At 44.9% G+C, this 25,020-nt stretch overlaps 1 protein-coding gene across 9 annotated transcripts in view; it reads left to right on the forward strand.

Moving 5' to 3' along the window:
* The window catches only part of MTA1 (metastasis associated 1), a 276,561-nt gene that overhangs the window by 236,068 nt on the left and 15,473 nt on the right, over positions 1 to 25,020 (forward strand). For 7 of the 9 annotated variants that reach the window (XM_088479146.1, XM_088479148.1, XM_088479147.1 and 4 more), the window contains one exon: positions 6,721 to 6,872. In XM_088479146.1, the coding sequence (XP_088335272.1) occupies positions 6,721 to 6,872 (152 nt within the window). Of the gene's footprint in view, positions 1 to 6,720; positions 6,883 to 25,020 lie in introns of all 9 variants that reach the window. The other 2 variants (XR_015879326.1, XM_088479150.1) reach the window with 1 other exon arrangement.

The following is a 25,020-nucleotide window of genomic DNA, read 5'->3' on the forward strand; positions in this document are numbered from 1 at the left end:
GTATGGTGTACCTCACGAAAGTTGGGAGGTATGGTGTTACTGTGGCAGTGCAGCATGGTTAATTATGGGCAGCTTAATTGACTAAAATGATGATCATCAGAATACGTGTTGCTCCAGCTGTAATATAATTTTCTATAAAGGAAACATAATATATGTTTTTTTTATGTTGTACCGACTGTTTTGGAATACAGTAGCATATGTTCTATTCCTTGTTGCATAGTTGTTGTTATCCATCAATATCCTCTTTGCATAGAACCATTCAACATAAAGCTTTCTCGTTACCCTTTTTAAAATACTGTTCAACAAGAGAGATAAGTGCATGGCTTACACCTGTATTATCATGTACTGTATACATCATCCAGAGGAGAAGAGCACCCACCTTGCGTTCGCAGGCTGCGGCTATCTCCGTTCAAACCACCTGTGTGAAGCTCTGGGTTGTATCATGTCAGTGGGGAAATAGATTGCAGGGTGATGCTGAAGCACTTGCTGCTAAATTGTAGGATGTCCTTGATTTCTTTTTCAGTTCTTGGATTGGCTGATTTTTCTATCTTGATTTTACCTTGATTGGGAAACTGGGTGAGAGGAGGCTGGTAGCAATAAAACCTTTATACTCTCAGAAATAAAAATGCAGCTAGAGCGACCAAACACATTGGCAAATAATGAGGAGCGTGCTGATAAGCCACTCAGCATCCGCAAGGAAAGATAGTTAAAAAGTCGACATGTCTTCTGTCGACAGTCAAAATGTGAACAGTGTAATATCGACTGCACAATCGCGACAGTAATGTGATTTAGAGCATGTTAACCATCAAATCATTATAACTTTAAACATGATGATAAAACACAGTTAAAATGCTGTCTATCACATTACTACTGTGTCGCCATTGTGCGGTCGACATTTTGAATGTGGACAGTGTGACTTTCGACAGTTCACACTGATGCCTTAGCAGAAAGCTGGCAATGATATATTTACATTTCTATCCTGGAGGATGAGGGGTTAATGCATTAAACCAGAAAAAGGTATTGGGAAATGTGCACCTCACTCTCCTCATATACAATAGGTGCAAGCTGTCTGAGCAATATGTTGTCTTGATAATTATCTCTGTAAACTGTATCAGTTCTATGAGTGGTCTCTCTACATAAATATTGCCTTAAGGTTACATTTCAGAAAATGCTGGTGAACCATTTCCAAAATTGTCTATGTCCCCCATGTGTCAGAGGGGCAGCAGGGCTTGCTGTGAGGGAGATGGAGCAACTTTTTGTAGGGTTTACAGGGTTCATGTAAAACTTGCTCTAGATCCCTAACTCGCTGACACAGATCATAGATATCTTCTGGTTTATAGTGCTTAGTACTGATGTTTGCATATACAGATTTCGTTTAGAATCATTAGTTCACACTATGATACTTTAGAGCAGTGGTTCCCAAACAGGGGTGCCACGGGATGGTGGTCCAGGACCAAATCAAATTATTTATGGTCAATGTGATTGGCAACCACCAGCACTGAATTTGCCTATCATAAGATAAGTGAGCAAACAGAAGCGCAACCCTGTCCTCCCCCACATAATTGACCCTGAGGATAACAGGTCAGCACAATTTATTTAATTTAATCATTTTTGCTGAATTTCTCAATAAGAACCTTCTGGCATAGGGGTGCCATGAAAACAATGCTGATACTCTAGGGTGCCATGATTCCAGAAAGTTTGGGAAGTCACTGCTGATTGATTATTTAAGCTGCATACTCAGTTTCTGAGTTATAACGATGAACGATTATCGTTCATGCGCGTTCCCGTTTGTAGTTCATTCTGACTGACCAACTGACGATTTTCATTAAGGGAAGTTACAAAAATCGTTTGTAGTTCAAAAACTCGTTCATTACACTTTAAAAAAATTTGACAGATAATCTGACATAAAATCGTTGGTAACAAAATCGTTACGTGTGTATGCACCATTACAGCTGTTGTGTATGAATTATCTGCCATTATTTGTTACAAATGTGGTTGTCCACTTTAGGACAACCCATAATACTGTGTAGAAAATAGGGTGGGTCACTATCTTTAGCTAGCAGATAGCTGTTTATATCTTCTATGCTGTTACCAGACTTCCATCACATTGATATTAAGGAGGGGATGCAAAGCTGACTGTACACCAGGTTGCGTAGCATAATCTTGCTCTGTGCATGATCAGAAAATGATGTGAGAATACAGGGTAGAACTAATTCAGAGCAGATCTACTGCACACATACAACTGGGGAGGTGTGACAGGGGTGACGCTGCATTATCAATTAGTCAGAGTTCAGTAAGGGCGTATCCTCACAGCTACAGCCCTTACACACCAGCATGTGGGAGTATATGCACCTGCCAGGTATCTTTTCATACCTACCAACTGTCATCATTTTGGTTTTGCAGTCCGAACTGTCAAGTATTTTGGGAGGTATTCCACTGTAAATGGTGCTCCCCTCTCTTAAAACACTGATAAGGGGGTGTGCTGTCAAACCGACTGCCTCCTTCCCAATTACAAACTCCTCAATGTAGTGAGGTTATGCCTTTTGCACCTAGGGCTCCATGTAACAATGGTGCTTATTCGTTAGTATCGCTGTGATAATTAACAAAATATGCAGCCGGTAATGTAACGACAGGAGCTGATTGGTTGGTACTTTATCTCTCTCCACTCTATCTCTCGCTAAGGCTTGATACATCTAGCCCTGGATCTTAATTAAACTTCCACCATCTTTTATGCCTTCTAGATCGTTTATGAATCTAAAATAGAATCAGTTTAGACATCTCCTACATCTAAGCTTCTGTCATTCTCTTTGTACCTGTTCTCTTGGTTGTGCTATACATTTTTCAGCATCTCTCGATCCTTTCAACTTTTTATCTGTGTAATCAGATATTAATGAGGCAAGTAACATGGCATGTTATTATTTCCATCTTCTGATAGCTGGACTGCTTCCGTGTGCACCCAGTAGTCCTTATTCACAAAAGGTCTCTAGTGTACTCCCTGTACCATCACTTTGCCAAGTTATTTTAGGAAATTGCTGATCAAGGCCACTAAAGCAGGCACTGGTCCCTCCTGCCCCACACTCACATAGCTGCTTTCCTGGGCTGAGAATACCACAGTGACCCTGCTGTCCTTGCAGGTAGCAGTTATTTGCCTGCCTTACTTCAGAATAACATGTTTGCATACAGTCAGAGGGCCTAATTCAGACCCTCTCGCGAGCGCAGGATGCTCGCAAGCGGGACGATGGTGCCCTAATGCGCATGCGCACGACGGAGGGAGCTCCGTCGTGCGCATGCGCGAGACCCACATAGCGACAGCCAAGCTGTTGCTATGGGTCTCGCACCAAAGGGGGCGTGCTGTTGATGTTGGTTGACAGCACGCCCCCTTTGGTGGGCGTGCCGGGGGCGTTGCTGCCCAGACTGCCCATCACTAGTGAGGTCAGTGGGAGTGCTTTTGGCTCTGATAGAGCCAAAAGCACTCCTGGGCTTGCGGCAGCGAGACACTACCGCAGGGTCCCGTCGCAAGCCCGATGGTCACGATGGTCTTGACCATCGCGACCATCATCATGGACGCTCGCATAAGCTGTGGGTGGTAACCCACAGCTATGCGAGCGTCCAAGAGGCCGCTCCATTTTTAGGTAGGAGGGCCCTGATTCAGAGCGAGCGCTCTGGTCAGAGCGTCCGGCTCTGAATCAGGCCCAGAGAGCACCATACATATGTCATACGTTTCCATAAAAAATGTTTCCATAATTAGTGGATTTTACCTTTATGTACTTGTTCAGTCAATAATCATTATGTCTGTGCAAAGGACGCATTTTAACCATGTGGACATTATGACATTCATCATTGTGGTGTCAGCATTTTGGCTGGATAAAATACCCAGAGCAGCTGTCCTTATAATGCATGTAAGAAACTTTTATATAAACCACATATTTCTATTGTTCAAGTTTCTACAATATTTGTTTTTCAATATTATATGTTTTATTGACAAACTATCACTTAAATATTATCTTGGCCATTAATAATCTGTTTTCTGATACAGTACGTATGCTTCATCATGTGTCCTGGAATCGCTGTGCGGCATTATTTATGAGAGGCATTAGAGGGCTGACGCTAAGTTGCACATACCCGCATCTGTGTGTGCGTCATTTGCCACTGTACAGTGTGCGACTTTACACTTATATGGTACAAGCCCTTTCATGGTGTACAATTCTGCGCCTGCCTGTGCAAGGGTTGAGGTGCCCACTTTGTGCGGCTTTAGATGCTGAAATACCACTTTGTGCGGCTTTAGATGCTGAAATACCACTTTGTGCGGCTTTAGATGCTGAAATATCACTTGGTGCAGCTTTAGATGCCGACATACCGCTTGGTGCGTATTTAGATGCTGGAACACCGTTTAGTGCGTATTTAGATGCTGGAATACCGTTTTTTTGCGTATTTAGATGCTGACATACCGCTTGGTGCGTATTTAGATGCTGACATGCCGCTTGCTGTGTATTTAGATGCTGACATGTCACTTTGTGCAGCTTTAGATGCCGACATACCGCTTGATGCGTTTTTAGATGCTGGAATACAGTTTGGTGCGTATTTAGATGCTGACATACCGCTTGATGCGTATTTAGATGCTGACATACCGCTTGGTGCGTATTTAGATGGTGACATACCGCTTGGTGCATATATTTAGATGCTGACATACCGCTTGGTGCGTATTTAGATGCTGACATACCGCTTGGTGCGTATTTAGATGGTGACATACCGCTTGGTGCATATATTTAGATGCTGACATACCGCTTGGTGCGTATATTTAGATGCTGACATACCGCTTGGTGCGTATATTTAGATGGTGAAATACCGCTTGGTGCATATATTTAGATGGTGACATACCGCTTGGTGCGTATTGAGATGCTGACATCCCTCTTGGTGCATATATTTAGATGGTGACATATCGCTTGGTGCGTATTTAGATGGTGAAATACAGCTCGGTGCGTATTTAGATGCTGACATCCCTCTTGGTGCGTATTTAGATGGTGAAATACAGCTTGGTGCGTATTTAGATGGTGAAATACAGCTTGGTGCGTATTTAGATGCTGACATCCCTCTTGGTGCGTATTTAGATGGTGAAACACAGCTTGGTGCGTATTTAGATGGTGAAATACAGCTTGGTGCATATATTTAGATGGTGACATATCGCTTGGTGCGTATTTAGATGGTGAAATACAGCTCGGTGCGTATTTAGATGGTGACATACAGCTTGGTGAGTATTTAGATGGTGAAATACAGCTTGGTGCGTATTTAGATGGTGAAATACCGCTCGGTGCGTATTTAGATGCTGACATACCGCTTGGTGCGTATTTAGATGGTGACATACCGCTTGGTGCGTATTTAGATGCTGACATACAGCTTGGTGCATATATTTAGATGCTGACATGCCGCTTGGTGTGTAGTTAGATGCTGACATACAGCTTGGTGCGTGTTTACATGCAGCCAATGGTCGTACCATCAAAACTTTCACCAGATTCTCCATCTCAGTTTGATCTCCAATTTGAGGGAATAAATGTCTGAGTTTGCAACCACTTCAGCGGCACATCTATACCACGCCCATAAGACGGACCATCTCCGAGTGTCTGAATAGATACTGCCCAGGAACGCCCAGCACATTATCCATACATTTCTGAGACTGTGCATCTCAATTGCTATTGCGACTCTGATTGCACACACCGCAGGACGCACGCGCAGTGCAACTTTTTAGCGACTTAGATGCATTTGCAAAATATCAACCATTTGCATGTATATCGGCGTAGCATCCAAATTACCGTCAGGCCCTTCCTTCTTAGGGTCTAAGTACAAAGGTTGCAAAACTCCAATTACAAAACTGGGTTGTGATTATCTCAAAAAATCACATAAATAGAGTAGACCCATATTACCAGCCCCCATTTCACTTTGCAGTAAGTATCAGCCTTCATTGAAGCTTCTTATGTAATATTAATATAATAGAAGCCAATAGAAAGGTGATTATTTTTCATTGAACTGTGGGCCTGATTCAGACCCGCTCACGAGCGCTGAGCGCTCGCAAGCGGGTCGATGTTGGCCCAGTGCACATGGCACGAAGGAGCCGGCTCCGTCGTGCGCATGCGCGAGACCCGATAGCGACGGGCAAGCCGTTGCTCCAGGTCTCGTACCAAAGGGGGCGTGCTGTCGATGGTGAGTGACAGCACGCCCCCTTTGGTGGGCGTGCCGGGGGCGTGGCTGCCCAGACGGACGCGTTCCCATGGGAACGCCTACCATCCGGGGCCGTCCCCACTGACATCACAAGTGATGTCAGTGGGATTGCTTTTGGCTCTGGTAGAGCCGAAAGCACTCCAGGGCTTGCGGCAACGAGACGCTACCACAAGGGTCTCATCGCAAGCCCGATGGACGCGATATTCTTGACCATCGCGACCATCTTCCTGGCCGCTCGCTATAGCTGTGGGTGGTCACCCACAGCTATACGAGCGGCCAGGAGGGTGGTCTAAAAACTAAGAAGGACGGCCCTGATTCAGAGCGAGCGCTTTGTCAGAGCGTCCGGCTCTGAATCAGGGCCTGTGTACATTGCAGACAGAAAAGACAATACACTGTTTAATTACATGGAGGATATTGCACTGGTTATAGATAAACACTGTCTAGTGTGCAAGTTAGCAAAAGTAATTGGGTCTTTATAATTTGTGTTTTTTTTTGTTTTTCCACAAGGGACCAAACCGAAACTTACTGCTCAATGGGAAATCCTACCCAGCAAAGGTCAGATTAATCCGAGGTGGTTGTCTGCCCCCAGTCAAGAGAAGGCAGATGAACTGGATTGATGCACCAGATGATGTGTTTTATATGGCGACAGAAGAAACAAGGTAGGTCCAGGTAATACAATGATCTGCAGAGAGAATTAAACTAGATCATCCCCAAATAACAATGATTTGTGACCTATATACAGGTTGAGTCTCCCATATCCAAAATGCTTGGGACCAGGGGTATTTTGGATAACAGAATATTCCGTATTTTGGAATACTTGCATATCATAATGAAATATCGTGGGAATGGGACCCAAATATACACACAGAATGCATTTATGTGTTATATACACCTTATACACACAGCCTGCAGGTCATTTTATACAATATTTTCAATAATTTTGTGGCTCAAACAAACATACATGAAATTCATTTATGTTTCATATACACCTTCTACACACAGCATGAAGTTAATTTTCTACAATATGTTTAATAATGTTGTGCCTTAAACAAATTTTGTGTACATTGAACCATCAAAAAGCAAAGATGTCACTATCTAAGTCATGCCAAAAATATTCCGTATTTCGGAATATTTGGATATGGGAGACTCAACCTGTATGCGTGTATGGTGCATATATATATATATATATTTATACATACACACAGTATATACATGATAGATAGATAGATATCTATCTATCATGTATATACTGTGTGTATGTATATATATATGTATATATATATATATATATATATATATATATATATATATACATCAAGTCTGAAAATAAGCACAATCAAGGGGGCGCCCAATAGTGCATTACCAGATAAATTTATTAAACAGTTTAAGAATAACAGAAGACAGATATGCGTACCAACGGTGGCGGTCAAAAACCACCACAAGTCAAAAGAATATAAAGTGTCAAACATCCATGGCATTCAGCAATCCTGCATTTGGTCGTCCATATGCTAGGCCACACCACTACACGTTTAATCACGTGGACTTCGTCAGAGGGCCCTCTGACGAAGTCCACGTTATGAAATGTGTAGGGGCGTGGCCTGTGCTTATTTTCAGACTTGCTATTTTTGCCCGTGGGAAAGTGGATACGGGATACAGAGGGGAAGACGCTGACTATTACATAGTCTAGGTGCGAGCAGGATGGTGGAGAAAGTCTACTGCAGAGATCTGTCCGCTTTATTGTGACAGTTGATCCTGGGACTTGTTGTTCCGCAAGATACATTTGTGAGCTGAACTACATTTTGCGCACTAACTATTCTTGTTCAGATATATATATATATATATATATATTTTATACAATATAAATATAATATATACTTCACTGAGAGAGATGTACAAATTACAGATGTGCGCATAACCCCCTGTTTTGGTTTTGCCAAAAACATCCTCAAGTGTTTTGGCACTGGATTTCTTTAAAAATGGATAAAAACAGCTAAAATCATGTAACTTGGGCCTGTTTTTGTTCCTACAGTATTTTTAACCTCAAAACATTAATTTCCAGTCACAATATTGTTTTCAGTTTACACCTATATTGGCTAAAGGCTGCAGCAAGCCGATTTTGGCTAAACTAAGTGACCGAGCAGTGGCACAAACACATGGCAGTAAAAAAAGAATATAGCACATCTAGGAAGCATAGTGGCACTGCAGTAGCAGACAGGATTAAAGTTTAATATAAACTATACGATGCTATAGAATGTTTTTAGTTTCTTCCCATTAATGAAGAAGTAGATCAGAGGTCCAAGGTCAGCACAGGTAAATGGAGGTGGAGTACAATTTAGTGGAAGCCAGGTAAAGCATTGATTGACAGATTAAATGATTGAGTGAAACTCAAGCAGGAGACATCGTTGTGTCGTCGTCTTTGTGAGAATTGTTTTGGGGTGCAGATTAAGGGGAGGACACAACTGCACACAGATCAGTAATATACTCTGCGTCACTTGTCTGAACCGAACACACATTTCTTGAAATACACAATATAATTTTTTAATTCAATTAGAAAATACAGCAGGTTTTTTGGTTTAAACAGGAAAACAATATTTATTTTTTGGACAGATAAACAATAAGTATTTGCAGAAAAAAGGTGCAGGTTCACTTAAAAAAATAAATAAATCAACAGCAACATGGATAGTAGCTAGCCTGTTTGTTTACACTGCAGTGTGTAAGTGTGCAGTGGGTGTGACAAACACACATACACTGACAATGATGCCTGCAGTGTCATTTCCCAGACTCCAACTCGTTTCTAGATTAAACTCCGAAACCTAACTCTTCCTGACCTAATGCTAATGGTGTCCTGATGGCTTACTAAAGCATTTTCTTTCTAACACAGTGCCTCACAGTGCTCCAGGCTACAGACCCACACCCTCTCCCTCCACTCTCCTGTGTGAAATGGCCCTGATCACAAGGGAGGGACTTTTATATGCAATACAAAACACACTAGAGCCGACGCCAGGAAGATGACGTTTTGCCTCGTTTTTTGTATTCAAACTTGGCAGGAAAACCTAAGGCTGGACTCTGAAACACTTGTTTCTGCTAAGTTTGAGTGTGTTTGGTTTCCAGGAAATACAATATTCGTATGACAGATACACTAAACTGCAAATTGTACAATATCAGTACCTCTTGTGAGCTTAATACATTCCACCCATAAGCTTATTACATAAGCTCTGTCAAGACTCTGTTTCCCTTTTTATACATTATTATTAAAGCACTGTTGGCAAGAAAATGTGTTCTGCAGTGTTGCTCTTCCACCCCAGTGATTGCCACTGTGCTTAGCTGTATTTGTAGAAGCGACTGACAATAACCGAAGTTGGTCCAGTCGGCAAGTAAAGCAGAGTAGAGGTCACAAGTATAAGTCGGTCCAGGTGGAAGACAAGATGAAGCTGGTGTCATTGGCAATAGTTCAAAGCCAGACAGGAGACAATGATACATATCAGTGCAGCAGCAACAGCAACAGCACGGAAACGCCAGCGTGTAAGACGTAGCTATTTAAGGTAACTGGCATTAATGAGAATCAATCCCAGGGTCAGGCCCCAGATGACATAATAGGATGTGACCACTAATACAAAGGTCAGACATAAAAGGTATGTATGGCAGCAGAATAAACATCGGTGTAGTGTTCTGAGCTTTCTCATACAGTAAATTAATTTAGGTTCTGAAGCAAAGGAAACACTAAGCTGATTCCAAGAAAGACTTGTGTTCTTTTATTTCTTATAAACTGTTCCTTTATAGCATCATACTTTGCATAAATCATTGTATAGCTAAATATAGTAGTTATTTTTACTTTGCAATTGTCTTTTGGTAAGAGGCCATTTCCTATAGCTGTTATTGTCAGTGAGGTGCGTTGTCAGTTGAGACCTAACACAAGATTTAGGGGCCTATTTATCAATGACTAAGTCATTCTGCCCCATTAATAACATTTGTTATCGCTGCTGGGTTGTACTTTGAATAAGGGACAGCACAGTACAGTGTGTTAAATATATCAAAGAGGAACTGTCCTTTTGGAAATTCACAAGGGACTAGGCCAGTGGTTCCCAAACTGTGCGCCATGCCACCCTGGGGTGCATCGGTAGTCGGGACACTTGCAGGGGTGCCTCAGGTTGGTGGTCTAACACTAAATCAAATTATTTATGGTCAATGTAATGTAAATATGTGGACAAACAGAAGCGCAAACCTGTCCCCACCACATAACTGACCATAAGGATGACAGGAAAGAGCAATTTACTTCACTTTACTACATATTATTTCTGAAATTCTCAATAACAAACTTTTGGCTTAGGGGTGCCATGAAAACAATGATGATACTCTAGGGCGTGCGTGATTCAAAAAAGTTTAGGAACCACTGGGCTAAGCATTATATAATGGGCAGCATGTGACACCGACAGAGCACAGCAACAAATCCTGCGCATAGATCGGTCTCACCGCTGCATGCAAAATAGATGATATGGGTAAAAAGGAAACTATGGCAGTAAGCAATGTGGGGATAATAGGCACACACATCAAAGTTTCATTTTGCATTGTCTTGTGTGTGACAAGCTCAGAGTCTGGATACATTTCTTGTATTGGAACACTACAGATCTGGGTACTGGGCCGTTTGCTCAGTGGCAGTGTTTAGCAAAGTTAGCCCTTGACAGTACTCTGATCACAGGAGTACTAGCGTGCTGGAGCTACGCCGCGGTTTGTCAGTGGGGGTTAGTCCACGCAAGAGGTAACTTAACCAGAGCTTAGGTTTATTAACCAGGTAGTATACAGGTGGCTTGGACACAGCATTATACAACCTGTTAAACCCTAAGTATAGCTGGGAGCAATTGGGTATGCTGGGCATTGTAGTGCTCTGGGTGCTAGAGGAGTATACACCCTGGTGGCCAATAGCGCTGTGCTCCACAGTATAAGGAGTGGTGATAATAGGGAAGGGAGTCTGTGAAGCCTTGTATGATTCCAGTATAACAGACTCTCAGGGACATGTCTATATAAAGTGGTCGCCAATAGAGAAAGACGCGCGGAGATGGCGCACTTGGGGTCAGACCTCCTAAGAGTTAATGGATGGAGGCAATGCAGAGTGCTCCTCATCGAACACCTTGGGGGTAGGTAACACAATTTTAGAGCTAGGACTAAGCATTGTAGTCTCCAACCAACAGAGGAACGTGAGATGAGGTGAGCCCATAGAAGTGAACAATGGAAGAGGATAGGGCAGTATAATGCAGGTAGCTTTGTATGAGAGCGGACTGGTCAGCAGGGTCAAAAGCAACAGACAGATCCAGGAGGAATTGAAGTGGGTAATGATGTTAGATGCAGCAGGGTTTATATCAGCCATCTCCCCTGCCAGTACAGTCTGTGGATTGTTGAAAACTGATTCCGAACTGGAGTGGGCTCATTAAGTGGAGCGAGGTGGATAGGCAAGTCTTCCAAGCAGCTTAGAGCTGACCAAGGGGGCATAAATTTGGAGGAGAGTTTGGGACAGAGATGCGGTGTTTTCATTTTAGTGTTTCGCTCAGGTTAGGCATACAGTATACACTTAATGGACAGATACTAGTACAGTAAAAGGCGTTGGGTATGGGTTTCCGGCAGGCGGATCCCCGGCGGACAGTATCCCGTCAGGATTAACATACCGACACTTGATGGTCGGTATGCTAACCCTCCCCCTCTCCCTACCCTAACCCTCCTTTTGGTTCCTAACCCTAACCTCCCCCTCTCCGCACCCTAAACCTAACCCTCCCCACTTAGTGCCTAACAGTAACCCTAACCCTATACCTAATCCTCCCCTAACTCCCAATACTTACCTTCGGGATGCCGGCGGTCAGGATTCGCACACCGGGATGTGGACTACATCCCCAGTAAAAGACAATACAGATCTTAGTTAAGGTAGGATCTTGGTGGTGGCAGTGAGTCAGTAACAGGCAATTACTGACAGGAATCCCTAATATTCAAAGTAAGCGAACAATGATCTGTGATCTGTGATCGCCTGGCAGAGCGAGGTAATCCGGTTACAGGGTTGTTTGCAGTAGTTGCACACATATGCCTGGGATCCTTACATAATGATCATTATATAGGCTGTATAGTGCACATTTTCTGAGTGCATATATTTAATGTGTAGTTAGATTTTAAGGGCTCTATTTACTACAATCCGCATTTGTAATGCAGATTGTAATGTGATATTATCGACTGAATTCGCATTGCGAATTCAGGCAATATCACAGGGATTTACTACAAATCCCTTGCAGGGACAGAACTTGCGAGAAAGCTCTGTCCCTGCGAACCCCCTCCGCACTCTAGTCACGATATATTCGCAAAAAAAATACAGTGACTAGTGCCCTGCGCATGCACCGACTGGCCGCCGCTGCTACCCCCCGGTGCTAAGCCCTGCCCCTGACACTGAGCCGCGCCCCCCGTGATCGCAGACCCCCCCCCCTCCCTTAATAGCACTTACCTGCAGTCATCGGTGCTCCAGTGATGTCTTCCATGCCTCCGGTCAGCTGATATCCCATACTGCACTGGGACCCAATCACCTGATGACTGGGCCACAGTGCAGCATGGGAGACCAGCTGACCGGGGCGGCGTCATCACCGGAGCCGCGACCACCGGTCCCTGGAGTCAGCCATTTCTGCTTCTGAATAACTGCTTTGCTGACTCTCCACCACTAACACCGGCTGTCTGCCCATCCTGAACACTCCTTACTGACTCTCCACCACTAACACCGGCTGTCTGCCCATCCTGAACACTCCTTACTGACTCTCCACCACTAACACCTGCTGTCTGCCCATCCTGGATACTCCTTACTGATTCTCCACCACTAACACCTGCTGTCTGCCCATCCTAGACACTCCTTACTGACTCTCCACCACTAACACCTGCTGTCTGCCCATCCTGAACACTCCTTACTGAACTCCCTGCTTGGATACTGCAAGGAGCAACCACTTTGCTTGCTATTATTCGCCATTACTTTTATAAATTGATTATTCGCCCCAACTGCCTGAAGCCACTGACTTGCCCCTCACTGGCACACAGTGCCAGTTGCAGCAGGACAGTTCACATGAATAGATTTGTGTCAGCATAGCTTTACTTAGAATGCTGTCTGGGGTGAGGAGATGCCATGGCTTCCTCTGGCTACTGATATTATTTGTATCAAGTAAGGCTGCAGACCCTGCTTCTGTCACAGGGGCTCAAAGTGCCATCTGAAGCAGGACAGGCCGCAAGGTTCCTGCACTTGATCTTGGACAGTTTCGCCAGGCTGACCATGGTGTCCTGGCCCTAAGTATCTGCCCATCTACAATAATCCCTACACCAATACCCAAACCCTAACCCACACCCTGAACCCTAATACTTTAACCCCTGACCTGCTACCCTATAATTAATACCCAAACTACCCTAACAACCTAAAAACCCAACCCTAACTCTAATAACCTAAGTCTAAAGGGACAGACTAGATGGGCCAAGTGCTTCTTATCTGCTGTCAAATTCTATGGGAGATTTGTACAGTATGTAAAGCAGACATCACAGTGCAATGTATCAAGAACATTCAGTGGCTGAGCATTGTATAATAGACATAAATGTGGACTGTACAATCCCCGTGATTTCTATAATGGACATCACAGGTGGACTGTGCAATGTTTAATGGGCATTAAATGAGGATTTGCTTACCCATAGTAATAAAGCACTATAACCACAAACAGAAGATCATTGTTTAGAATATAACCTTGCTTAACTTCACACAGTAACATGGATATGTAAGTATTGTAAAAAATGAGTGGAAATCAATTAATATAAATATATGTAACTTATTTCACACAAATAAATTTCAGCATAGGAAAATCCAAATATATGTTTTCTGTTTGGGAACCCAGTATTTTAGGAGTCACCATGAACATTACAGAAAACCTGTCTGTTGTTTAATCACCTACAGTAGACTCTGGGGTCTATGTACTAATAATTGCGGTACTGATGCGATTATTATGTTTCCAACTCACAGGAGATATTCTCATTTTGTAGTGGTAAATGCTGCCGAGCTATATTCCCGGCAAATTGTTGAAGTGAAAGATTTCTCCAGGGGAAGCTGACACTGCTCATGTGCACAGTGTCAGCATCTGGAGCCGTCCGGGGCTGCACAGGAGAGATTGAAAGTTCTCTCTCCTGCCCCTGGAGACCCCATAGACAAGCAGCAGTTTCCACGATCTGAAGGTGGTGTAAACTACCGGGGCTAAACTCCGAAGAGCTTTGCTTTTTGGAATTTAATACATATGGGTCAGATCGTAGTCCCCATTGATGATAATGGGGACTGCGATCTGAAGTGCTAATTAGCACTTTGCTGGAGATTTCTGAGAGATCTCCTGCATTGTGCTATTAGTACATAGGAACAATACATAAAATTATGCAGAAACTGCAGTTTCTGCATAACTTTATGTAAAAACAGCTTGATACATAGGCCCCTATGTATGTATACAGTATATTCTAATTTTCCATTTCTAAAGAGAAATTCGGGCCTCTGTGAACTTATGGTTTAGTTTACCAGCCTTACACATTTATAAAAGTTTGGTGCAGTAGCCACCCATGACCTGAATAATTAAGCATATATTGTTGGGGCCACTTGTTTGCTTTATTTTTCAAAGATAGCTCTACTCAGGAGTGGGAAATACCGGCCCTGCTAATAGAGCAGGTCACATCAACCCAAAACAAATTGGCTACTAGGCATTCCCATAGAAAATACCAAAATATAGCCACATTTCACCACACTTAGGGCCTGATTCATAATGGATCGCAATTACATCAGCGCACGCAGATCGGTTGTTGGTGTATACTGCGCATGTGATCGCTCACGCTGATACAAAGCTATCGCAGACAGAGGGACGGAACGTCAGTGTTTGGGGAGGGTGACGGGGGAGTGGTCGGAGAAACACAGACGTGCCTGTTCGTTTGAACACCGTTGCATGGGTGTGCATAAATTAGCCACTGTGACGGCATACGCAGCTTGTGTGCTCACTGCATGTGATAAGGTTAGCAGTATCTGAGTAAGGTCAGACCGAGAGGCGGGCTGGGCCGGGGGGCAGGGTGCCATGTGCCCCCTGGGCCGCAGCGCCATGCGGGCCGCGGGCAGTCTGTGTCACTGTGACACAGACTGCACCACGTGTGTAGCGCTGACCGGACAGAGTTCGGTCAGCGCTACACAAGTGACAAACACACAGCCGCTGGCACCGGCAGCTGTGTGTTTGTTTTGATCAGCAGCCAATGAGAGTCTGTCAGACTCTCATTAGCTGCTGCTGCGCCCACTGCAGGAGCTGCTCCATCTTCCGGCTCCCGCAGTGGGCAATGGGAGAGGCGTCATGATGTCATGACGTCTCTCCCATGATGCAGAGCGGCCCAGCCCGGGAAGGACAGACGGAGGAGCGGATGGCGACGGCGGGAGTGGGGATTGAGGTGTTTTTTTTGTTTGTTTGTTTTTTTATTACGTGTGTCTACTGGGGGAGGGGCGGGCACTACAAGGGGGAGACCACTACTGGGGGCACTACAAGGGGGGGGGACTACTACTACTAGGGGCACTACAGGGGGGGAACCACTACTGGAGGCACTGCAAGGGGGGGACTACTACTACTGGGGGCACTACAAGGGGGGGACTACTACTACTGGGGCACTACAAGGGGAGGGGACAACTACTAGGGGCACTGCATAGGGGGGAGGGGACTACTACTGGGGGCACTACATAGGGGAGAGGGGACTACCACTGGGGGCACTGCATCGAGGGACCACTGCTGGGGGCTCTATAAAAAGGGCAATACTGGGGGTACTGCATAGGGGGGAGACTACAACTGGGGCCACTATTTAAGGGGCACTGCATTAGGGTTACCACTATTGGGGGCAGTGCATGGGGGTGGACTGCTACTGGGGGCACTATATAAGGGGCTTACTACTGGGGGCACGAGGGCACTGCACAGGGGGGATCACTACTGGGGGCACTGTATAAGGGGCACTGCATAAGGGGGGATCACTACTGGGGGCACTACTGGAGGCCTGCATAAGGGGGTCCTCTCCTGGGGCACAGGGGGCCACTGCATATGGGCACCACAACTGGAAGGCCCCATATCTTTATTTTTACTTTACATTAATCCCATATGGACCCGCCTCCTCCCTGGAACACTTGAGAGGGGGGTGGGGGGGGCGCTGTAGCACATACGTTCTTTGGGCACCCTGGCTACACGCTACTCCTCTGCCAGGGCCGCCTGCATGCATTTGCCCTCCAGGCTAAAAGTTGCCAGCCAGCCCCTGGCCAGACCTGTTTTAATTGTGTGTGAGGGGCCGATGTTACTCGATGTTCCCAATGTATGCGCAGGACTGCAAGGTATTACAGATGTGCAAAAGCGGCAGTGAGCGGGTCAGTGCTGGCTTTGGGTGTCTCTATAATAGCTTTGCGATTGCAGTCATTAGCATATTTTCGCAACAGACCTGCGTGCGTAGTGAATCAGCCCCTTAGGTATAGCCTCTGAAATGTCAGCATTCTTACAGGAGTTAGATGCACTCTATATATAATGTATAATTGGATTTGATGATATATTATGCAAAGTATAGATTCATGGGCTAATGACAAAATATAAATCCATTCCCCATGCTCAACAGATCACATACCCTCTTTCCATTTTTCATGCAGCACCGGGAGATTACACAATACTTATTGAATACTTAGGGTCTGATTCTGAGTTGGGTGCACTGTGGCTGTAGCTGGTAGCAACCGCGGAAGCCAGATTTACTACCTTATACTACTACAAGATTCCGTTCGGTTAATGTCGGGGTCCGTGGGTCTGCAAGTGGAAAGCTGTGTTGCCCATTCATTTTAAACCTGCCGTGGCAGCCGTCATCATCAGTACCAACACTTCAACCATCCCCATGCTAGGCACAAGAGATCTATCAGAAACAGGCTTTGCTTCCCATAGGCACGATCCAGAATGCATGTAGCGCTTGATACACGCTTATGACACTCCCACAGGGCAGGACGCTTATGTGCATTCGCAATGTCGCCACCCAGTTCCTGCCCTAAAAGTCAGAAACCTCCCCAGACAAAGCACACGGAGAGGGGCCTTCCGCTCACAAAGATGCATACATCTCTACATATTGCTCAGCTGTGTATATGGGAGGTGATATGGATGTAGGCGCATGTATGACTATGAAAAGTAGAGACTAATAAAGGTGGCAAAATGGTAACTAAAGTTTGTCTAAAAGTGCTGATCTTATTAAAAGTGTGTTACAGATGTGTCCTGCTACATCTTTGGTCCATACGCCATGTAGCACGCCCTGCTAGTCGCGCTATGCTATGGTGTGTTGAGTTGCATCGTAACGTACTGAAGTGCTGGAAAAGCCAGAGAGTGTAATATAACTTTATGTCCACCAGATGTCGCTTTTCCTAAACTGCACTGCGCATGTGTAAAAAAAGACAACTGAACCTGTCATTAGGTACGCTATAGCTGTCATGGATCGAGAGCTGTAATTGTGGAATAAAGGATTAAATCATTCAGTGTGCGAGTCCTGAGTTCACTTTTGAAAAACTATTTATAAACATGTTCTGCCATCATTATTAGAGTATATTATGCTACATACACATATCGGCAAGATAACACATCATTTTAGAAAAGTCAGTGCAACATTGTTTTGTAGTGATGTGCGGCACTCACACAGTGATAACATGCCTTAGAAATGAACAGTTGGGTTGAATGGCACTGTATAAAACCATCACTGAACTACAAGTCTCAGCCCAGAAAGAGGTATCTCTGGGTTACAAACTGACTGTGCGTTTTATGTTGTACACTTACGACAATGTCGCTACACTGCTGTGCCACTTTGAGTTTGTACAACATGTTGCTAATCGGTACACATTAGTAAGTGCCTTCACTGCGGCTTTGTAGAAAGTGGTGTGTGGCGCTCACACAATGATGGCATGTCTTAGAATTTAGTAGTGGGGTCTGAGCAGTGGTGTATAAAACCATCACTGAACTAGAAGTCTCAGTCCAGAAAAAGGTGTCTCTGTATTACAAACTGACTGTGTGTTTCATGCCGCACACTTGTGGCAAATTCCGTAGTGCAGTGTGGCACTCGCACAACCATGTCATGCCTTAAAAATTAGTGGGGTTTGAACAATATGAAAAGTCTGAAACCATCACTCAACTACAAGTTACAGGACAGAAAGAATACACACTGACTACCTCGCAACATTATTACACTGAAATTCTCACACACGGGGTAAAACATGGCCTGCGCATGCGTACTCTCCGATTCCTTAAAATCCAGCATCGTGCATCCTGCTCTGTTTATACTTTATACAACAGCAATACCATATAAAACTGTCAAAATGTATATAAAATCTGATTCTAGCAGCCACCCAGTAGGTAAATCTGAATTACCATTTAATACTACAAAATGTGTTCTGGGATATGATGTGATTTTGTTGTAGTCTGTCTTAGAATTTACCATGAAAAGCCAATTACTGTAGCGCTACTGTGAGTCACTTTATATTAAAGGAATTCACTCAGTAATTATTAAATTATATGACTATATGTTTTCTAGCTGCTGCAAAAAAACATGTAGTGTCCTGGTGTGTAGGCATAAAATCACACAAAAGGGGAGCATGTAGTATATGGACAAAACCAGATGTAAATTATTATACTGAATCACAATTTATCGTTATATATATATATATATATATATATATAATTAGGGGTGAGCGGGTTCGGATTTCTGAAATCCGAGCCCCCCCGATCCGAGGCAGATCCGAGTCAGGCTCGACTTTTCCCGCCTGACTCGGATCGAATCGAGGCAAAACGTCATCATCCCGCCATCCGGGTCTCGCGGGTTTTGGATCCTATATAAGGTACCAGCGTCAGCGCCATTTTCTCACTCGGCTGTGGACAGTGAAGAGGGAGGGTGGGAGTTACGGCTGGCTGGGCTGTGTAGTGTAGTGTGTAGTGTAGTGTTGTGCTGTGCTGCTGTTGTCCATAGGGGCTGTGTCCACTCCAAAGTCCTGTGCAGTGTCCCAGTCCTAAAGGGGTGCTGTAGTGTTGTCCAGGGGGTGCTCTGTCCATCAGGGGTGCTTCCCCCAAGTGCTAAAAAAATAATATTTTTTCTGTGTTTGTGAATTGTGTGCGCAGTAGCCGCACGTGCATCAACAAAGTAGTGCCAAGCGTGCGCCTGTGTCATAAGTAAAGGGCCGGCTGGCTTGACTGTTAAAGGGTGCTGTAACCCCCAAAGTACACTCCAGTCCAAACCAAAAAAAATATATATTTTCTGTGTTTAGCCGCACGTATATATCAAATCGATATAACATAAATGGAGGACCAAACTTTCTCTGATAAAAATAAAATAGAGAAAGATCAAGAACCACTTCCTCCTAGTGCTGAAGCTGCTGCCACTAGTCATGACATAGACGATAACATGCCATCAACGTCGTCTGCCAAGGCCGATGCCCAATGTCATAGTAGAGGGCACATACAATCCCAAATGACAAAGTTCAGGAAAATGACCTTGAAAAAAACATTTAAATCATCTGAAGAGAAACGTAAACTTGCCAATATGCCATTTACGACACGGAGTGGCAAGGAACGGCTAAGGTCGATCCCTAGTATGTTCATGACTAGTGGTTCAGCTTCACATGACGATGGAAGCCCTCCTCCCACTAAAAAAATCAAAAGAGTTAAGCTGGCAAAAGCACAGCGAAGAACTGTGCTTTCTAAGAAGATATCACAAATCCCCAAGGAGAGTCCAAGTGTGGTGGTGGTTGCGATGCCTGGCCTTCCCAGCACTGGACGGGAAGAGGTGGCTCTTTCCACCATTTGCACACCCCCTGCAAGTGCTGAAAGGAGCACCGACAGTCCACTTGCTGATATGCAAATTGAAGATGTCACTGTTGAAGTACAACAGGATGAGGATACTGGTGTAGCTGACGCTGAAGAGGAAGTTGTCGAGGAGGATTCCGATGGTGATGTGGTTTGTTTAAATCAGGCTCCGGGGGAGATAGTTGTTGTCCGTGGGATGAAAAAGCCCATCACGGTCATGCCTGGGCAGAAGACCAAACATTCCACCTCTTTGGTCTGGCAATATTTCTATCCAAATCCGGACAACAACTGTCTTGCCATATGTACCATATGTAAAGGTGGAATAAGTAGGGGTAGGGACGTTAACCACCTAGGAACATCCTCCCTTATACGGCACCTGCAGCGTGTTCATAATAAGTTACTGTCAAGTTCAGAAACTTTGGCTAAGACCGTAAGCAGTCCAGGGACACCTAAATCCCATTGTCCTGTTGTATCCAAGCGCCTGCAAACCACACCGTCAACTCCCTCCTCGTCAATTTCCTCCTTAGTCAGGATCGGAAGTAGTCCTGCAGGCCATGTCACTGGCATGACTGACTCTCCTATCCGGGATTCCTCCGGAGGATCCTGCATTGCTACGCCTCCTGCTGCCGCTGCTGCTGTTGCTGCTGCTGGGAGTCGTTCATCATCCCAGAGAGGAAGTAGGAACACCACTACTTTTACTAAACAATTGACCCTCCAACAGTCCTTAGCGAGGAGGATGAAGTACGACAGCAGTCATCCTGAAGCAAAACGTATAACTGAGGCCTTGACTGCTATGTTGGTGTTAGATGTGCGTCCGGTATCCGCCATTAGTGCAGTGGGATTTAGACAATTGATGGAGGTAGTGTGTCCCCGGTTCCAAATCCCGTCTAGATTCCACTTCACTAGGCAGGCGATACCGAGACTGTACAGAAACGTCAGAAAAAGTGTCCTGAAAATGCCGTTGTACCCAATGTCCACTTCACCACGGACATGTGGACAAGTGGAACAGGGCAGACTAAGGACTATATGACTGTGACAGCCCACTGGGTAGATGTATCACCTTACGCAGCAACAGCAGCAGCGTCACCAGTAGCAGCATCTCAGAAACGCCAGCTCGTTCCAAGGCAGGCTACGCTGTGTATCACCGGTTTCAGTAAGAGGCACACCGCCGACAACCTCTTAGAGAAACTGAGGGAAATCATCGCCCAGTGGCTTACCCCACTTAGACTCTCCTGGGGATTTGTGATATCTGACAATGCCACCAATATTGTGCGGGCATTACATCTGGGCAAATTCCAGCACGTCCCATGTTTTGCTCACACAATAAACTTGGTGGTGCAGAATTTTCTGAAAAGCGACAGGGGCGTGCAGGAGACGCTTTGGGTGGCCCGAAAAATTTCTGGCCACTTTCGCCATTCAGCGACTGCGTGCCGAAGACTGGAGCGCCAGCAAACACTCTTGAACCTGCCCCGCCATCACCTGAAGCAAGAGGTTGTGACGCGGTGGAACTCAACCCTCTATATGCTTCAGAGGATGGAGGAGCAGCAAAAGGCCATTCAAGCCTATACATCCACCTATGACATAGGCAAAGGAGGGGGTATGCACCTGACTCAAGCGCAGTGGAGAATGATTTCCGTGTTGTGCAAGGTTCTCCAGCCCTTCGAACTTGCCACACGTGAAGTCAGTTCAGACACTGCCAGCTTAAGTCAGGTCATTCCCCTCATCAGGCTTTTGCAGAAGCAGCTGGAGAAAGTGAAGGAGGAGCTAAGACGGAGCGATTCCGCTCGGCATGTGGGACTTGTGGATGAAGCCCTTCATTCGCTTTGCCAGGATTCCAGGGTGGTCAATCTGTTGAAATCAGACCACTACGTTTTGGCCACCGTGCTCGATCCTAGGTTTAAAGCCTATGTGGTGTGTCTCTTTCCGGCCGACACAAGCCTGCAGAGGTGCAAAGACCTGCTGGTGAAAACACTGTCAGCTGAAGCAGAATGTGACACGCCAACAGCTCCTTCTTCATTTTCTCCCGCAACTGGGGCTGCCAGGAAAAAACTTAGGTATCCTAAGCAACCCGCTGGCGGTGATGCAGGGCAGGCAGGACCAAGTTTGGACATCTGGTCCGGACTGAAGGACCTGGCAACAATTTCTGACATGTCTACTGTCACTGCATATGATACTGTCACCATTGACAGAATGGTGGAGGATTACATCGGTGACAGCATCCAAGTAGGCATGTCAGACAGTCCATACCTGTACTGGCAGGAAAAAGAGGCAATTTGGAGGCCCCTGTACAAACTGGCTCTATTTTACCTGAGTTGCCCCCCCTCCAGTGTGTACTCCGAAAGAGTGTTTAGTGCAGCCGGGAACCTTGTCAGCGAAAGGTGTAGGAGGTTGCTTCCACAGAATGTGGAGAAGATGATGTTCATCAAAATGAATTATCAGCTCTTCCAGGGAGACCAGCCTCCAGAACGTACAGAGGGACCTGTGGTGGTGGATTCCAGTGGGGACGAGTTAATACTCTGTGAGGATGAAGATGTACACACTGAAGAGGGTGAGGAATCGGTGGATGAGGAGGATGAGGATGACATCTTGCCTCCGTAGAGCCAGTTTGTGCAGGGACAGATTAATTGCCAGCTTGTTTTGTGGGGGCCCAAACGAACCAATCATTTCAGCCACAGTTGTGTGGCAGACCCTGGCGCTGAAATGATTGGTTTGTTAAAGTGTGCATGTCCTGTTTATACAACATAAGGGTGGGTGGGAGGGCCCAAGGACAATTCCATCTTGCACCTCTTTTTTTTCTTTGCATTATGTACAGTTTGGGGCCTAGTTTTTCAAACTGCCATCCTGTCTGCCACTGCAGTATCACGCCTAGATGGGTCACGTGTTTGTGCCGCCCACTCGTGTCGCTTAGCATAGTCATCCAGCTTCCTCGGTGCAACCTTTTGGACATAAAAACACTATTGTGAGGTGTGAGTTGTTCAGAATAGACTGGAAATGAGTGGAAATTAAGGTTATTGAGGTTAATAATAGCATAGGAGCAGAAAAACCCACAAATTCTGTGATTTTAGCTGTTTTTATGCTTTTTAAAAAAAAAATACAGATCCAAAACACAAAACCCAGAACCCAAAACACGGAAGGGTGGTTTTGGCAAAACCAATCCAGATCCAAAACACGAAGAAAGATCCAGATCCAAAACACGAAAAGTGGCCGGTGCACACCCCTAATATATACACATTTATACATACACACAAAGAAAAGAAAATCTTCACATTTAAACATATATAACAATTTCAATAAAACTTCTGAACACTGATGGGTATACTGAGCAGGTAATACACCCATATGTAATTAATTTCCAGAGTCTCTAATGAGAAGTATATAGAAGTACTACTATTGTCAGATAAGTCCATACACAATGTCCTGTTGGTAATCGGAGTAATTAAAATTATGTCCAGATGATAATTCAGTATCTTGTCCTGATAATAAATGTATAAAGGCAGTCTTGTATCATAAAAATTAAACCTGGGATATATATCCTGTGCTGACCCCCATGTATTGTAGGTAAAATAATAGTTATGGTAAAATATACCTTTGTTAACTCTTTTTCTTCGAGGTCCATAGGGTCCACAGAAAATACCTTGGGGTATGTGGTTGGAGTGATCCAGGCACCAAACAGTTAACAAGCTTTAGGCAGTTAGTTTGTTATCAAGCCCAAGCAGGAGAAGGTAAAAAAAAGATGAGAAGGAAGGACTCTTGTACTCCAGAAACACTCTCTCTAAGAAGAGGGAATCGTAGAAAATACAAAAGAAAAGATTACCCTATAAGACCAGGTGCGTTAGGGTGGGTGCTCTGTGGACCCTATGGACCTCAAAGAAAAAGAGTTAACAAAGGTATGTTATACCATAACTCTTAGTTTCTTCTTTGGGGTCCATAGGGTCCACAGAAAATACCTTGGGGATGTCCCAAAGCAGTTCCCTTTAAGGGTGGGGACACTCCTGTGCTTCAGTTGAAAGGAGAATCCTCCGCCCAAAGGAAGCATCCTGAGATACAAAAGTGTCAAATGTGTAAAATTTGACAAAGGTGTGGATGGAAGACCACGTGGCTGCCTTGCATATTTGTTCAGCAGAGGTACCTCAACGAACTGCCCACAGATCTCGTAGAATGTGCTGCTACCGTGTTTGGAACAACAAGATCAGCTTGTTGTACACTTGAGAAATTATCATACACAACCATCTGGCCAAAGTCTGTTTGTTAGCTGGCCAGCCTCACTTATGACAGCCATACAACACAAATAAAGAATCTGACTTTCTAATGGAGTTGGTGTGATCTACATAGATACGTAGTGCACGGACAACATCCAGTGATGCTTCACCAGTCGAAAGCCCTGAAGCTTGCAAAGCCGGAACCACAATTTCTTTATTCAAATGAAACTGGGATACCACCTTAGGAAGGTAATAGAACAGCTCTATCCTGATGAAATATCAAAAAGGAGAGAGAAAAGACAGGGCTGCCAAATCAGAGACCCTACAGGCAGAAGCGACAGCCACAAGAAAGACTGTCTTCGCTGTCAACCACTTTAGGTCTACTAATTTCAGGGGTTCAAATGGAGGAGCCTGCAAAGCCTGAGAACCAATGTCAAATCCCACGGGGCTACCGGGGGGACAAAGGGAGTCTGAACCCTAAGAACCCCCTGAAAAAAATTTCTATCATCAGACAATGGAGCGATCCTTTGCTGAAACCAAACTGAAAGTGCAGAAGGCTGAACCCTCAGGGTGGCCAGACGGAGACCCCACTCTAAACCAGCATGAACAAAAGAAAGCACTCAAGAGACCCTAAACACCTTAGGGTCACATTTTCTCAGTTCACACCACTGCAAATACGAGTGCCAAATTCTGTAATAAATACAGGCAGTAGAAGGTTTCCGTGCCCTCAACATTGTCTGAATTACAGAATTGGA

This window comes from Taudactylus pleione, unplaced genomic scaffold (assembly GCF_031769625.1).
Source record: "Taudactylus pleione unplaced genomic scaffold, aTauple2 ptg000227l, whole genome shotgun sequence".
NCBI classification, from domain to species: domain Eukaryota; kingdom Metazoa; phylum Chordata; class Amphibia; order Anura; family Myobatrachidae; genus Taudactylus; species Taudactylus pleione.